Here is a 13,843-nt window from a genome sequence, read left to right as displayed (position 1 = left end):
TTCCAGAAACATTTCCCTGTAGGACAGGGATGAGCTACCTGTGGCCCGCCAGGTGTTTTAACCCACAACGTTCATCAATCCTCGCCACAGGGTATGTGGGCTAGGGCTGATGAAAGTGGCAGGTCAAAACAAGTGGAGGGGGACAAGTTGCCCAACTGTGCTGTAGGGGAAGAAAGCTGGAACACCTAAAAATGTTACATTCTTTTCCTCCCTGCTCCAACCACAAATCATAGAAGTCCATGTGCATCTAAGTGTGTAGGATTCTTCTAGGCCCAATATTTTTGTGACCTTTAAAATAAGCACACCTCTTTACATTATTTTGCACCTCTTTTTATCATTTTGGCCCTTATGGCCAAACAAGTGAGCTTATGCTTTGTGAGATTAAGAGCAAAAATATCCTAAGGGGTGGGTGCAGGGAGATGCTTATGTCATACAGCATATACTAGAGTGTCACTATCTCATCCTTCTAACTTGATTTGTGTAACACATCTATGCTTTTATACTGCTTGACATCCCAGGATTTCTAAGCAATTTATATACAAACACATATAGCAAATTACAATAGAATGCAACATTAAACAGTATAAAACAATAGGCACATTAAAAGACTGCAACAGTTGTAAAATAGATCAGTATCATATTTTGGGTGTAAAACAGGGAAAATCTGAAAGAAGAATTGTATTTAAGAGGTTTGAAGCTTGCTACAATTTCTGCCTCTTAACATGCATGTGAACGTGTTCCAGAGCGTGGGTGCCACTACTGAGGCCTGCTGATGTGCTGTTAGCTGATGATGCACTGTTGGAACAACCAACAAGGCCTCCTCAGAAGATCTGAGCTGGGCTACAGGGGGAAGAGGTCAGTCTGGTATTTTTGTCCCACACAGAAAATGGTCATCGTTGGTGGGTTTTTCTGGCAAGATACAAGATGAAGAGAAGGAATGTACTCAATACAAGGTAAACCAGTTCACTCTTATCTAGCAGGATGACATAGTTCAATATATAAACAAAGCCATTACCTGATACAATCTTGCAGCTCATAGTGATAGGCTGGAAAGACTTGCCTGGAGATTCAGCGGGGCTTGGGATTCGACCTTGAGGGACTATTTTGCAACTAGCTGCAATTGGCTGAAAAGCTGAGTTGCCGTGAGAGCCAAAAGTTACTTTCTGGGTCACAAGCTTAGTGGGAGTCCGTTCTAAAGATGATGGCAGAGAATATAAGGTTGTATGCCTTTCAGCTTCAGTGCTGAATCCTGGTAGATAAATTGGGGGAAGGGGGAGAGAAGTGTTGCAAAATTTCTCCAAGAGGTACATCGAACACTGGAAATAATTCTGGTCCATGTTTCTTTTTCTACAGTTGGAAGTGTCTCCAAATTTTCAATATGTCACTGTCTCCAAAGCAACAGGTGCTTTCTACTCAGAAAGGCAGGCCAAAGATTTCTTATAGAAGATTTTCTTTCCTTGCACAGCCATTTAAACTGTACAGCACCTAGGATATGCTCCCAGTAAGCTTCAGGAAGAGAATGTACTGACTGTAATACATCTTACAGCAGCTTTCCATGACCTGGTGCTTGCCAATGTTTTGGAAACTGAGCCGCCTCAGCCAACGACACTTTGCTCAGACATGCTAGTAGCTGCACACCCTCTATATTTACCTTTTTCAGCAGAAGCATCTGGAATGGATTCATGTGTTGGCTTTATTGGTGAAGACGCTTTCACAGGTGCTGGTATGTTTAAAGGCAAATGCAATGAGTTGGGGGCATCAGAAAGATCAGAATCTGAAGACTGGGAGAAGAGATATTCTTCTCTGAGAGAATGCCGATGCAACTCAACATCTACCACCTTTCCAGAAGAGAAAGAGGGAAAATTACTGTAAGAAAAGTATGCACTTAGATAGAAAAAGAAAAAGATCTGTTCACAGGAGATGCACATGACATCTGGATGGCACTAGCATCCATCAACAGAAGAAGTGAATTTGGGGGTACAGTGCTGGTATGGTTAAATCCATCTCAACTACACAGCAACTCAAGTAGTTATAGTCACTCACGGAAGGGGGCGGGTTGTCAATGCGCACTGGCTGGCATCCACAGGAATTTGAATCTCTCTCACTCATCCATACCCCACAAGGTCACAATCTCCCATTTGAACCCTGATAAGGTACCTGGGTACCAACTCAAGCTGAGTCCTTGGAATTGTCATATCAGAATACCAAAACCTTCTGAATATTCCGTATATTATTTCGAATAATTATGGGGAGAAATACATGCTCTCTGCACATAATCCTTTTCACTGCCCCCTTCTTTTCACAAGAAAGACAATCACTACTTCCATTTGACAATGTTACAAGAAAATTTTGTAAAAATCATACCGTTTCAGCGCCTAGTGTCTGCAGACCGGTATATGTTCTGTCCAACTGCATGAAACAATTAGGTCAAATAACATTAGCAAATAGATGCATGTACACACATATACGTGACTTAGTACTCACTCCTTTTCATTTGTGACTGTGGAATTGTAAAATGTGTAGTGCATCATTTTCCCGAGATAGGCATGTGGCACACAAGTGCTATTTTTCCATTCTCGGGTCTTCTTCACCAAATGAATACCTTCTCTATTTTGTATTTATTGATAAAATCAGACACAGAATTTTTCTAAGCTGTTTTTTGAACAAGCTGATAGAAGTTAGATTATTTTTTTAAACAAGAGTATTGCCATCTTACAACTTCCACTAATGAGATACCTTCCTGTAACTACAGGCAGCTTTTATTTAGTCCCAAAGTATGTACTTGTTCTATAACCCAAATATTTTGCCTGTGCTGAATTTGCTATATAAATGCAATGTGTACTTTCTGAAGATGTAGTGATGACCAACAATTTGGACAGCTTTAGGTTCTGGACAAATTCATGAACAAGAAGGCCATCTAGAAGGCTATTACATGCTGTCTCCAGTATCAGGGGCAGTGTCCCTATGTACACCAGTTGTTGGGGTACTTAGGCAGCAGGGGGCTGTTGCACTCATATCTTGCTTGCAGAAAACTTGAGAGACTGGGGCGCATCTTAGTATACCTCTTCAGCAGCATTTATGTAAAAGAGCTCTATGAAAAATGGTTGTGCTCACTTGCTAAATAGGTTTGTTGGCTAAGATTTTGCCTTTCTTGCTAAGATTTTTGCCTTTTTGTCTTCTTGGATTTGAGAACTTTATGTTGTATTCTCAGAATGGGGTGGGGAACCATCAGAGGAGGCTGAGGCTGAACCTCCCTGCCACCCTCAGTGGACTTGATGACATCAGGAGCTGAAGTCATGTCCCAGTGCCTTTATGTCATTTGATTCATGGCCTGTCTGTATAAGAGGGGAGAGACATGTCTGACATGATTCGAAGCTCTAATGTACTTCTCTGTGCACATGGATCTCACTGCAAGCACAAGTTGTCCTTTCCCTTTGCCTGGGCAATTGAACAATCTCCAACGTGGAAGAAAACCAAGAAAGCCTTTGCTTATTGTAAGTACCAAATGCTCTCACATATGCATGGGACACAATTGCTCTGAAAACAGCCATAACTAGGACACAAAACAGGGTTTATCATGTAATTTCTTAGGAAAACATACACAAGATGAAGTGTCATCTGTACATTATCACTACAGTAAATTTACCTTCAAATGGTGTATGATATCAATCCTTTTGTTCCGGCTATCTTTAAAGTGAATCTGAATCCTCACGGGAAACTCTCCCCAGCCCCGTCTGGTTAAGTGGAAAGGCGGTTCTCTAGGAATAAGGAGATTTAGGAGGTCTTCATTACTTCTAAAAAAGTGCTCAATCACACATAATACAGTGTGAGAGAAATATAATTTTGCTATTATTCAAGATACTTTTTAGCTTGGGTGTGGAAGTAAACAAACAACAAACACAACTTCCAGGCCTTTCTTAGGAGGGTCACCATTGTGATACTCAAGTACTTGCAAAGGTTTAGATAGTGTGAGAGAATCTGAATCAGCCTGTAGTACTTTTCAAATTTTTGTGGCCCAACTATTTGACTCCAAGAAGACTTTAGGAAGCTCAGCTGGCTCCAAGATAGTCCCAAACTCCTGAACTCCATTTATTGATTTATTGCATTTCTATACTGCCCAAAAGATGAAGCCCTCTGGGTTCCCAAAGCAAAACTTAAAATGGTTGCATGCCATTACTTTACACACAATAAAGCATAATATGAGAAAACTTCAGTTTAAAATAGAATAAAACCAAAATAATACTAGAATAAAAGTCAGTATCAGTGTAATGATCTAAAAAGGCACTGATAATTTTTTAAAACAAAGAACTAAGAAATCAGGGGAATAACATTTACTCTTTTCCTGGTTAAAAGATTACAATATAGGTACCAGGTGGGCCTCTCTGGGGAGGGCATTCTATGCAGTCAAATATCTTGCCAGAGAAAAATGGAGGAATGCAATAACAAACTCCTTGGCATTATACAAAAACTGCAATTTTGCAGGGAGAAGCAATGGCAACTTGTAGTTCTTTAACTTTCCCTGTCATCCATCTTTTGCTCCCTGGGCCCAGGTCCTTCCTGCAGCTTCTTTTCCTCCTTGCTAAGTAAACATGCATAAAACATGTACAGAGGGGGAAGAACAGAAAAACCAATTGTAGGAAAAAGGTCAAACAGAATTTGCCCGCTACCACGAGGAGTTGCCAGGGTACACTCACAAAAGCAATGGTGTCAAAGGGAGATCCTCCAAGTATGCAGATCAGATTGTAGAGTCAGAAAAGTCATTTTGTGTTTTAGCGTTCAGACTCCACTCTGAACTCTGCCTTACAATTAGGTTCTTGGGTAAGTTACTTTGCTCTTACAAAGCACAACAAAATGACCATTTCATGTAAGATAAACCGGTGGTGCAGAAAAATACACAAGCAAACATCTATCCAAATTACCTACCCAAGTCAATCAAAGAAGCTAACATATGCAGCACACACTCAAATTTCCCATCTTTTTCTTCCTGTGAGGAACTTTAGCTGGCTTACATAGTTCTATTCTGCTTTATTGTTATCCTCACAACAACTACCCTGTAAGGCAGGTTAGGCTGGGAGTAAGAAACTGGTCCGAAGTCCTATGTAAGCTTCATGGCCATGAGTGGACAAGAATCCAGATCTCCCAGGTCCCCAGTCCAACACTCTAACCAGCATGTCACACTGGGTCTCACTCACACACAAAACACCCACACCCTGACTCTCAAATGCTCTACTTTCCACAGGAGGCTTGCTACTCCCAGTCTACCTTTTTCTTTTTTCCTGCAGGACTAGACTCACTAATCTGAACACCAGAAGCAAAAATGGTGGGTTCACATGGGCCCTAGAAACATTGTTGAAAACAATGACAATGCTGAAAGCCAGGACTTTGCAACATGCCAATCCCTCAATTAAAAAAAATCTAGAAAAGAGAAATAACTTTCAAGAAAAGGAAGGAAACCTGGTGGGCAATAACAGAGGTGACCACAGGCCCATTAGCATCCATGGGTGCCATGCTGGGAACCCCTAAGCTTACACATGGGCAAGGACCTGGGATCTCAAGAAGTTAAAAAGAAGTGGCGCTCATAGTCCCTAAAGGGGAGGGGGAGCTGCTTACAAGCTACATGATGTTGCTTGACTAAAGCTACAGCTTGCTTGAAGATTATGCCCTTGTAACCCACCTTGGGGCACACCAAACTCTGTGAAGGGTTGATCAAGTTGTGTATTGTTGGGTTAGAAAGATAGGCCACATGGATTGTCCTGCTTCAGGCACAAGTTGCTGTCCACTGTGTCATGCTGCTACTGAACAAGATAAATATGCAATGGAGGATACCTTTCATTGGTTCATGGAGGGGAAAGCCATGAGGATGAGATGCAAGGGATGAAAAAAGAATTATAGAACAGTCACTGAACTTCTGAAAACATGTCACTGAGTTGGATAAGCTGGACATTTCGCTGAAAGATTGGTTACCTGACTTCTACAAGATCATTTGGTTTGTAGCTGGGATGAAGGAAGAACCAGACTTTCTTAACAAAATGGTCAATGCTGGGCTCTCGGCGGGATCCTCGTACATACACCATCCACTTATGAGTGGACTGATCGTTCTCCTCTCTCATATCAGGTGGAATGTATCTGATGGGAGGAAAACGTCACCAAGGTTTATTCCATGCCCTTTCTCCAAGGTATCTCCTGGAAGAGGTGGCTGAGGAGCTGCCGGCTGCTGCGGAGGTCAGCTGCTGGAGGCCTCCTTGTTGCAGCAGGGAAAGCTCCTCTGCTGCGGATGAAGAGAGCCACACCAGAGCAGCTTGGGAAAGCCCTCCCAATCCCCCAGTGTGTGTTCAACAAGGAGTGGGGAACTATGCTAATTCTTGGGTTGGCATAGTTAGCAGAAAGGAGGGATTTTTTTAAAAGGCTGATCACATCAGAAAAAAGGGTGGGAGGAGGAATAAAGCCACTTAGCCACACTTCTTGCCTGGGCTGCTACAAGGTCAGCAGGGCTTGGGAAGTGGCAGCATTTCTACCATGAGCTCCCCACTCCCAGCCTCCATGGCACTGCTCTGCCGCTCGCCTGCTCACTGGCCTTTCCCGCTGGGGGAAAAGCTGGTTGTGCAATACAGCTCAAGCAGTGCCACGTGTTCTGGCATGCTTCTCCTTCCTGCATGCGTGGTGGGGGGAACCATGTGTGGAAAAGGACAGGGCCTCTCCAACCCAGCTTGTCGAAAAGATCAGGGTGAGGATAGCGGAGAGGAGCTTTGCCCAGGAATGATGGGGATGGTTCCGAGCAGGGCCAGCCGAAAGCTGTAGACTGTTGCTCTGTCTTGGCCCGAGAGTGAAAAGAACGCCCAAAGCTCTGGATACTAACTTGGAGACATTGCCAACCACAATGGTTTTCTTCACAAACAACCGTGAATACTCCTCATTGGAAAGGCCAGTGTTTCTCATCCCCAGTTTGCGATCCCTAGCGACAGCAGACGTGCCCTGAGGATGCAATGTTTAGAAAACCACTTCAGCATACATATTTACTGTAAACATTTCCCTCAGATGTTAGAAAAGCAGCTGTGATTAACCCTTTGAAGCCAAACAATAAAAAGCTGTCCCCATACCTGTCTCCATTACAGAATGATATTAAAATGCCACAAATATTGTCAAGTGCTACGCAGAAGTAGGGTTTTCAAATTAATTTGAAATCAAGCACTGCAGGCCCTCTAGACTGGTGCATCCAGCTGCTGGCAGCAGGGCCAGTGTGCAAAGGGGAGATGGAGGATGCAACAGAAGGAAAGGCAGCTACTGCTGCAATAGTCTGGCAGGGGCAGGGCTAGGCCCTTTTGAGCCCCAGCAAATACCTGCCCACATCTCCACGGCCCACATGCTGGGCCTCTGTTGAGGCTCCAACGGGAAAGTCAATTAGCCTTGCATTGTTAGTGGGGACAGAAGGAGGCTATGGAGATTCTGAACTGTTAAAGAACCAAGAGTGTCAGCCTATAGCCAGGCTTCTTCTGTGAAAAGATTTTTCTGCCTAATCAAAAGGAGGTCTGCACTGGCTAATACTGGGAAATTTAAATTTGTTTCTGTTCCTCTACCGAATAGTTCTTTTACCAAATTAAAAAAAAACAGGGTATTTTGAGATGGAAAGAAACTGCTCTCTGTCTGCTCTGGAGGTATTGAGAGCTTCCAACTGAGTTAACCTGGAGCTGTATAATGTTATAAATGATGAGGCTGGAACCACAGCATAGCTGTCTTGAACTAGGCCCTGAACTTAAGGCTACATCAGCAGGAAATCAGCTACATCAGCAGAAATGCATCTGTAATTAGTCCTTTTCCTTGCAGTAATGCTAGGGGAGCTTGCTTCTCTTGAACCCCCTATTGCGGGAACAATCTTTGTGAGGGTTGGAAGGTGTAGCGGAAGCAAAGGGTAGATCTGCTATACCTGCTTTCCAGCACTGGATAAAATAAGGTGAGATAAAGTTAACTCCTCAGTCTTCTTTTACCTGTCCAGAATTCTTGCTCAGTCTCTGGCCGTGCTTGTTTGACAATCTCTCTTCTGCATCCAGATTACCATTGTCCTTTCCCGTCATGTAGTCTGTGTGTTGAGATGATTCACTCTCCGAATGGTTAACTGACAGGGTTTCCGACCCCTGATTAGCAGGAGATGATGATCTGGATGGAGATTCCAAAAATTTCTTGATGGATGGGTGGTTAAAAACCATAGGATCACATGCCTTGGTTCCCTGAAATAACACAGGTAGGGACAGTATTTGAATGCTTGCTCAGAATTAGAATTGAGTAAAATGGAAACTAACATAAGAACACAGGAAGCTGCCTTTTAGGTCTTTTATCTAGCCAGCCTTGCATTTTCTATTCCTAATGACAGTGGCTCTCTACAGTTTCAGACTGTGATCTTTCTCATCATCCACTACCTGATCCTCCTAAGAAGATATGTCAGAGGTTGAATCCAGAACCTTTGGAATAATACCTTGCCTTGAAGGAGTATATTCAACAGGAACCGGCAGAACAGAACTCACAGTGTTTATCAATGTAATCTGCAGACAGAATAATAAGGGCAGGAGCAGCAGCCTGCAGGCCTGTGAGATCTACTATCTTTTTTTAACAGAATCTGGAACTCCACCAACTGGAACCTGGTAAAAATTATGCGCATATAACATTGAAGAGTTCTGAGCCCAGGAATTTGTTTTGAGAACTAGGGCTGAACAGCACTCACAGTCCTTCCAGACAAAATCCCACACCTGGTTTCCCCAGGCTTTCTTCTTTTTAGTGGTATAATTTAAGGCAGAGTGGAGTCATTTTGTTACTGCACTTGTTGAAAAATGGAGAGGCAGAAATCCTTGGCAATATACAGCAAATTATCCAGAAATCTACCAGCAGATTCAGATGTGCCAATTGCCACCCTGGCCAAACTACAGCATTTTGCCATTCACTTTTATGACAGGAAGTAAAACAGCCCATCCAGAGAGATCACTGGAGCAGAGGCGAAGCCTGTTCTTCAGGGGTTGCACTTAGTCTCTAATACAATCTCCAATAATTTAGTAAGTCAAGTAACCAGCCAATGTAGGTCCAAAGTTACAAAGTTATGCTTAATTTATTGTGCTCAGTTCACACTATTACCACAGGAAAGGGATTTAAATTAACTGAACTCCTGTGTTTATCATTAATTGAATAACTCAAGGAGCTTTCTTTCTGGTTGCAATCCATATACACACTTACCCGGAAGCAAGTTCCTTAAAAATAGGACTTACTTTTGAGTAGACATGTATAGGATTGCACTGTCAGTGTTCCAACTTCTTTCAACTGTGATGACCTGCAAAGCTGAACTGAATGTTGACCCCAATTTTTAGATCATGGTTGTTCATGTATTTGTTTTTTTAGTCCAGACAAAAAGCACCAATTCATTCAGATGCCCCTAAAATTAACAATAACCATGTTAAAAAACAAAAGTGCCTTACCTGCTTATCAGCAACCAGCACCTATACTATATAGATCAACTACATATGAAGACTCCCACTCCTCACTCCCAAAGCTTAAAAATGTGCAACAGCCAAAACAGAGGGGGAAAAAGAGTGGGGAAGAAAAAGAAAAAAGCAGAGAGTGAGGAAGAGCAGAAGAAAAAAGAAAGCTACTTTAGGTACTTGTCTGGATCCAAACACTTATCTGAAGAGGAGCTTTTGTCCCCCAGAGGAGAACCTGGAGGAGAACACCTTCAAGAACCACCCATACTCAGAGGCTGTCATCTTAAAGTATTCGTTAATGGGTTTATGGGTTAACTGAAACCCAAAATGATTTAAGTGTCTTCAACGAACACTGAGAGACAGACTAGAAGAAATATTTCTCTCTTCACCAATTCCACTGAGACTGTGTTTCAAAACATGAATGCCAAGCATTTGAGAATAAGTCAAGGCCATCTTCATTTTTTGCCAAGTCGATTCAACCTTTCTGTGTTGCCATGCTCTGCTGCGGTAGTGTTTACCTCTCCAACTTTAAGGAGGGCAGCGGAAGCATAGTAGTTTGCAACGATGCAGGCACGCAATTTATCCATCATTCTTCTTGCCTCAATCAGGCGCTATATAAAGGGGAAAGAAAACTCCTGTTATAAAGTATTGTGAATGCAAAACACCCACTTCTTCCCACCTCAATAAACTGTAAGCATGAGAACTACATACCTGATCTATTACTTCAATCTCATGTTCTTTATTCTTCATTTCTACTGAAAATTGCTCTTTGATAATTGCTTCAATCTTCAGTACTGCAGCATCTCGAGCTATAAAAAAGACCCCACAAAAATGAGAAAGATTCATATGTGCAAGGAAATTAAGCACATTTCTAACATTAATATCCCAATTTGTGATGGCCACCAACTTGGACAGTTTTAAAAGAAGATTGGACAAATTCTTGGAGGACAACTCTGTTAATGGCTATTAGTTCTGATGGCTATATGCTACCTGCAGTATCAAAGGTAGTATTCCTGGGGACATTGGTCCCTAGAGAACGTGACGGGAGGCTGCTGCATCCAACTCCTACTTGGGAGTTTTCATGAGAAGCTGTGTGAACAGAATGCTGGGCTTGGTCTGATTCAGCATGGCTCTTCTTATACTCTCATAATGTACAAATAGGTATTAAGGGATACAAGGCTCATGTATGAACCACAAGATAATAGATGATTTGATAATAAAGACTGCTGAAAAGGAACCTGGGACTTCCACAGGCTCAACAGTCAACCACGCAATCCATTTCAAGAGCCTACTTAGCTATAAAATTATGGACCAAGCTCCGAGGACAAATATGTAGCTTGGCTTTTGAGTGTTTCTGTGACAAATAGCATCTCTGTATGTAATCAGGATCATGGTTGTGGTACAGTTTTTTAACCTTCCCTCCCTTCCCTTCCCTAGTCCTAAATGAAACGCCCTGTTCCCCAAATCTGCTATTGGAAGGGAAGCCATAGTATTTTTGTTTCAGTACAAGTGTAGTCTGGATAGAGTAATTTTCATTTTTAGAAAATGAAATGGAGAGTGGTATCCTTTGAACTATCAACCAAGCTTTTCAATTTTATTTGAATATATGCTGAAACTAATTTTAGAGACTTTCTTCCTTCCCCTATTAAAGCGAATCTCTACCTGATTGTTCAGCTGCTTTATGGCGCTTATTTGTAGGTGCAACGGAGATCTCCTCATAGTCTGGGTCCATCTCTTCTAGAGTCCTCTTGATTCCCGACATATCTGGCTTTTTCACTTCAGGTAAGAGGAAACAACACCACACCAAACAATACATTCAGACTCTCAGGCCACATTAAAAGGAAGCCAAATTGGAATAAAAGAAGCATTTTCCCTAATGCTACTGAGATCTGTGATGATGTGGGCAATTTGCTCCTCTCCAGATGATGTTGAGCTTGAGCTTTTGTTAAAGCTTACCATTGGCCATGCTGGTTTGGCTGACAGAGACGGGATCCGGCAACAGCTGGAGGGTCACAGGTTGCCCAGCCCTGATCTATGAAGTAGTTCAGCTCATTCAAACCAGATTCTGAATTGAACTGCTTTGTAGCAATCAACAAAGCCTTTAAAAAAAGAAAAACACTCTGGGCATGAGGGAGAGAAAGCGCATTGTCATTCATTATGCACCACAAAACCATCATAAGCAACAGTCACACAAAACCCAACCACAGATCAGCTGATGCAGCAACAATTGTGTTTCTATGGGGACAATACTATTGACTGAACCCTCAGTGATTCAAGGCACCTGCCTCCTTGTCCCTCTGCCTTGCAGATTTTACAAGAAGGCCCTTTTAGCCTGTCTAACAAGGACACTCCAGAGCAACATGCAAGGAGACTAGAGGCTAACTCCCCCCATTCCCTCCCCTCCCCCCCCAAATGCCCCCTTTCTTCTTCCTCCAAGTTTGTTTTCCTGACCTGAGAGAGCAGCTAGTGTTGCTCTTGCTGCACAGGCTATGAGGGACCAGGGAAGGAGGATCAGGTCTCCAATTCTCTTTTCCAAGGTTAGAGCACAGTCTCTCTCCTTGAAAGTGGGAACTGAAATAACTGCTCTCTCGGTGGCTTTTTTCCAGGGCACTGCTTGAAGAGCCAAACAATCCTTGAAACCTATCTGATCAGAGACAATGATAACGAGATAAAAAAGTTAAACTAAATCAGTCTGCTACAGGCAATGCTAGCTCTACTCTATAGCTTCCAAGTCTCCAAAAAGTCATCTGTATGCAGCCTGAAGTTTAACCGTGGGCTTGTGGATGTGTGCATGCACGCACACAGGTCTTCAATTCTGCAATTTTTCAGTCTCATTAAGAATAACCTTCCATTTCCTGCCCATTTTGGCCAGCAAACTACATGCACATGTGAAAAACATATATGCCACTGTCAATATATCACACACGGCAAGACAATGGAAGGGTCTTATAGATAAACAAAAATTCTATACTATATTTTACCTCAGACGTGCCAGAGATGAAGAATCTGATTTCCCTCTAATGCTTCAGCACCTCAATTGCGACTTCTCAGTTTCTTCAGTTTGGTCAGTTACCCTTCTTAAATAAAAACACTGACAGTGAAAACAGTATTCTCTCTCAAATTCAGTTTTTCAGCATGTTGCATTTCATAAGACATAATTATATTTTAATTTCAAATTTCACATCTCATGTTCTTTGCAACCTCAGAGCCACCAAAAACATTAAGATATTAACCATTAACTCCTTAAGGTGGGATGTGCAAACTGCTGCCATAATACATTGTTAGGAAATACAGAGTTTCTGCGGCCTATTATGACGGGGCTACATACATATAGGCATATATACTCAAAATCAGACCATGCTAAGATAGGAAAAAACACCTGTAACTTTTCCAGGGAGCTTTTTTCCATTAAACATGTGCAGGCTTGTGGCCTTAAAGTGGCTAGTTGGAAAAGTAGCTGCTGTAGTCCCTGTCCTCACTTAAAGTCATCTTCAGGGTCATCAGGTGCCAACTTTTTGAGGGGACTCCTCAACAGACCCAACTGCAGGAAAGTGTGCATCAAGATACAGCATTCTTTCTAACAAAAACTTATCATCTAACAAAAACCATCATATCACATACTAATATTCTCATAACTCAGTGAGAGGTGGCCTTTTGGACAAACCTTCTCAGACACAATGCTCCAAGCATGTATGCACAGGAGGAAAACTCCCACTGTGAGTTTTATTTCTGAGCAAGCATAACATAAGGCTGTCCAGTTACACTCCTAACCATCCATCATTATGCAGACCTGGCCAAGCATGTTTAAGGCAGCTGAAATCATTGGGATCAGCCTGGTGTAACTCTATATAGAGCTGAGCTGCACGTGGACTCCAAAGTACCACTGCAATCCATGTTTCCAAATAAACAGAGTTAGGATCGGTCCTCAAGCCTGGGGATTTAAATGAGCTCACTTGAAATTAAGCTACCCGAAAGCGGATCCATAGTCTTCCTCCCAAGTAAACACGATTGGTTAGGATCTGACTATAAGAGAGGCATTAGTGAGACCTTTCGCTCCCTTTGGGTTTCCGAATCCGGGCAAAGTTCCACAGTAAGCAAACTTGCAAGGCAACCCTCAAGCCTCGAGCCAGCCCTCTTGCCAGGGAGCCCAGCCTTCCGCCAGAGTCGAGAGCGCGCCAGAGGGGGCGCTCGCCCCCCGTGCACGCCCGCCCTTCCCCCTCTCCGCCCGGGAGACCGAAAAGCAGAGCTCCGGCTCCAGCCGCATTACTCACCGGCTTGCTCCAGGCACCCCGGAAGGCCCGCGCTGGCGCTCTCTCAGCATCAGCCAACCCAAACCTCAGCGAGGCCGCCGCCTGCAGCGCGCAGCCGCCATCAGCGCCGTCCTG

The 13,843-nt window shown here is 43.0% G+C and overlaps 1 protein-coding gene across 11 annotated transcripts in view; it reads right to left on the bottom strand.

The window, feature by feature from the left end:
• YEATS2 (YEATS domain containing 2) overlaps positions 1–13,843 on the bottom strand; it is a 47,810-nt gene extending 33,967 nt beyond the window's left edge. The window contains exons 1-13 of one of the 11 annotated variants that reach the window (XM_044435948.1): positions 13,730–13,843; positions 12,440–12,535; positions 11,910–12,102; positions 11,121–11,557; positions 10,170–10,267; positions 9,977–10,069; positions 7,983–8,222; positions 6,857–6,972; positions 5,965–6,126; positions 3,647–3,758; positions 2,365–2,409; positions 1,652–1,838; positions 1,016–1,249 (exon numbers count right to left, since the gene is read on the bottom strand). In XM_044435948.1, coding sequence (XP_044291883.1) covers positions 1,016–1,249; positions 1,652–1,838; positions 2,365–2,409; positions 3,647–3,758; positions 5,965–6,126; positions 6,857–6,972; positions 7,983–8,222; positions 9,977–10,069; positions 10,170–10,267; positions 11,121–11,274 — 1,441 coding nt within the window. In that variant the 5' untranslated portion in view covers positions 11,275–11,557; positions 11,910–12,102; positions 12,440–12,535; positions 13,730–13,843. Of the gene's footprint in view, positions 1–1,015; positions 1,250–1,651; positions 1,839–2,364; positions 2,410–3,646; positions 3,759–5,964; positions 6,127–6,856; positions 6,973–7,982; positions 8,223–9,976; positions 10,070–10,169; positions 10,268–11,120; positions 11,558–11,909; positions 12,103–12,439; positions 13,515–13,729 lie in introns of those variants that run through there. The other 10 variants (XM_044435965.1, XM_044435990.1, XR_006415303.1 and 7 more) reach the window with 10 other exon arrangements.

Source organism: Varanus komodoensis, unplaced genomic scaffold, assembly GCF_004798865.1.
Source record: "Varanus komodoensis strain SLA01 unplaced genomic scaffold, ASM479886v1 scaffold1, whole genome shotgun sequence".
Taxonomy (NCBI): domain Eukaryota; kingdom Metazoa; phylum Chordata; class Lepidosauria; order Squamata; family Varanidae; genus Varanus; species Varanus komodoensis.
This window is presented reverse-complemented; position numbering and strand designations above follow the sequence as displayed.